Below are 3,757 nucleotides of genomic sequence, written 5' to 3' on the forward strand. Positions count from 1 at the left end.
GTCGTAGCCGTCGTGTTATTGTTTGCTATCGTACGCTGTGCACCCGGTTGCATCGTTTCAACCGCCCGTGTCGCGAGCCATAAATATTGTAGTGACTTCTGTCGTTTGATCGTTAATTGTGTGATTCGAGCCCTGCTCATCCACGTACCCGTGTACCACGTGTTCCGCCCGTCCGTCTCAACGCAGTGCGAACCGTGGCGTAAAACCGTCTTTTGTTGCCGTTCATACCGTGACAACGCACGTCCACGCGTGACGATTTTGAGTTACTTCGTCAACCATAAGTACTCTTTCGCACAAGCTACTTTGTTGGATGGTGGAAAGACCACTCACTCTGCTTTTAAACTTCCTATCAACTTAAATTTTTCTGAAACTCCTTTATGCAACATTTCAAAGCCAAGTGATGCAGCACATGTACTTAAGGAATGCAAGTTAATTGTTTGGGATGAAGCTACAATGGCTCACAAGGGAGGAGTAGAAGCATTGGATAGAACTCTCCAGGACATCAGGAGTAGTAATCGCCTAATGGGTGGAATGCCGTCTTACTGGCTGGGGACTTCAGGCAAACACTACCTGTTGTTCCTCGAGGAACTCGTGCTGATGAGGTAAGGGCCAGCCTTAAATCATCCTCCCTATGGCTTAAGATCCAAGTCAAATCCTTACGAGTCAACATGAGAGTGTACCTTAGAGGCGATCCTGAGGCAGAGGATTTTTCCAACTTACTCCTTCAAATAGGAAATGGAGATTTACAAGAAGATGATGATAGGAAAGTGAACATTCCAAACAATTTGTGTTCAGTTGTCAAGGATCTAAAAAGTTTGAGTGAGCAAATATATCCGAATTTAAATATTTTACATTCAGAAAACCTGACTTGGCTGAACGAAAGAGCCATTCTTACACCAAATAATGACACTGCAGCAAGCATCAACGACTCCTTATTGGACCAGCTTCCTACTGAAATGGCGAAATATTCATCTGTGGACTCTGTTGTGGAGTTAGATGATGTAGTTAATTACCCTGTAGAGTTCCTTCACACTTTATATCCACCAGGAATTCCACCTCACAATCTATGTTTAAAAATTGGAGCTCCAATAATGCTATTGCGTAACCTTATACCTCCAAAACTTTGTAATGTGACACGACTTCGGGTAAAGACCTTACATAAACATGTAATTGAAGCAACTATCTTTACAGGCTGTGGTAGGGGAGAAACAGTTTTTCTACCAAGAAAACCTTTAATTCCATCTGACTACCCCTTTCAATTCAAACGGCTACAGTTTCCCATAAAGGTATGTTTTGCCATGACAATTAATAAAGCTCAAGGACAGTCTTTGAAAGTGGCCGGAGTGGATTTAAGGAATGACTGTTTCTCCCATGGCCAATTAAACGTAGCCTGTTCACGTGTAAGCTCTCCTGATAGTCTGGTAATACTGCTTCCCGAAGGAAGAACCAAAAATATTGTATACAAGGAGGTACTATAAAAAATGCGAAAACAATCGAAAAGAAGAATGTATTTTTAAATGTAAATTTAAATTATTAATATATTTAAATTTGTAGCCACATGTGTAATTATATGGGTAATATTGTTGAGTGCTATATATTTGTTATGCTTAGTCAATTGTTTTTGCTTTTTTTTCAACGCTTCCAGAGTGTTTTACACCTCATAGGTTTTTTCCGGGCAACGCCGGGTAATTCAGCTAGTATACCTATATAGATAATATTATATTAATTGTATTAATATTTAATTATTTTTATTTTATACATTATAGTAGGAATATCGTATATGAAATCTCTAACCTAACCCCAAAAACTGGGTGCCCCTGTGATTGCACACCCCTCACTCAAGATAATTGCGCCACTGTAATATACATACCTACTTGGTAATCAATTTAATATTTATTATTTTATAATGATCATGTAGTAGGTATAACATATAAAACCTTAATTATATTATGGAGGATTTGAATTCAACTAGACAATTTTTCCTTTTTATTTAATTAAACAGAAACCGTTCTTAGAAATTTGTATTTGTCAATTGTGCAATGTGATTCTGCTTAGGACCGGTTTAATTGTATTGTTTTGTGGTAGTTACTTATTTGAAATGGGTCTATTCAATTTTAAACATTTAAATTTTCAACTTTAAAGTCGTACATAGTTTAACTCGTAAATTATTTATATTTAAATCCACTGAATTAATTTCATTTCATTGTATTTTGCAAATAATATATATTGATAAATGAAATATTGAAAACCATGATTTTAAGTTGCAGTATATGGTTGTATTAAACACGTCATATGAATCAAATAAATTGCAGATGTGTAACACAGTTTGTATTTTGTTATCGTGTTTTCTACATAATAGGTACCTACAGAACAATAGCAACAATCCAACAACAAATATTGAATTAAAATATATCTTATAAACGACTATATTGTTTGTATGAAATGTTTATTTAGTTTTTCAATATTACAAACACCATATTATATCATACTGCATCTAAGTTATACCTATTCAGAAGACAATCATATCATATTCTTTGCAAAATAAAGTTTATGCTCGTTCAGTGTAGTGATCTTAACAATAAAAACCATGATTTCTTATAAAGTTTTTATGACATTAACTGTTATATTTATAATAAGCTGTAAAGCTGGTAATGTAGAAGGTAATAATTAATATTATTATATTTGTATTTATATTTAAATATAAAATTGATATTAAATAGGACACATATTTTCAATATTATAATATAATTTTACACCTAGGTATGTGATTGTCAACAAAATAACCATTTATTAATGTTAATATCCACCTATTTAATGTAAAATAAATGTATCAAAAACAAAATGTTGATACTAAGTTTACTGAACTTGAATACAAGTACTTATGGTATGTAAAAGATAAAATGTATATTTTTGTGTAAATTAAAAAGTGAACTTAAAATTTACTTTAACATAAAATAATCGATTTTTCTATTTTGGGAAAATCACGTTTTACTATACAATGTTAGTAATATTATTTCATCTTTTAATAAAATTTATGAATTTAATTGTATCTACTACATACCGTGTAATAGTTCCATTATTAATTGTATAGATACGTCTTAAATATTAAATTTTGTTATTTTTTTTTCAATATTAAAATGATCATAATTGTTATTTTTTAGACGATGAAAGTAAGTATACTGATTTTATACGAGTGAAATAAATAAATGACACAATTTATTTGTATAAAAAATCACGGGGAATAGGAAGTTCCTACACGAGAGTAGCAGGTAAACAACTACATACGTTAGTTCCTACACGGTACAATATGATGATTAAAAAATATAATAAAAATTGCAAAAATATAAATTTTTTTATGAGATTTATTTCTATAGCCTAAACATTTAACAAAACCGTATTTACACAATCGTAACCACAATTAGTAACAAAAAACCAAAATCAGTAAAATATCCACCGAAAAAGAAGAATTCATAAATGAAGAAATTTCAGATTATACAACGAACAAAATTAATCAATACAATTTTGTTAAGTTTTTAAGTTATAGAAATAAACCTCATAAAATATAAAATTTCGTATTATGTGATCTTTATTATATTTTTTAACTATCATATTATATTTATTTGTGACAATGCGGTATAAGATTTTTATTATATTTTTTAATCATCATATATTTATATTTTTAATTCGTATATACATATTTAACCTTTTCCGCCGTGTAGGAACTGACATACGTATACCTGGTTTTTACGGATAACAT

The 3,757-nt window shown here is 31.2% G+C and overlaps 1 protein-coding gene across 1 annotated transcript; it reads left to right on the top strand.

The window, feature by feature from the left end:
• Window positions 1-668: 668 nt before the first annotated feature.
• On the top strand, window positions 669-1,478 carry LOC132941762 (uncharacterized). Its single transcript, XM_061009922.1, has one exon. It carries the CDS (start codon window positions 669-671, stop codon window positions 1,476-1,478), a length of 810 nt encoding a protein of 269 aa, XP_060865905.1.
• The last annotated feature ends 2,279 nt before the right edge of the window (window positions 1,479-3,757 follow it).

This window comes from Metopolophium dirhodum, chromosome 1, assembly GCF_019925205.1.
Source record: "Metopolophium dirhodum isolate CAU chromosome 1, ASM1992520v1, whole genome shotgun sequence".
In the NCBI taxonomy this organism is placed as follows: Eukaryota; Metazoa; Arthropoda; class Insecta; order Hemiptera; family Aphididae; genus Metopolophium; species Metopolophium dirhodum.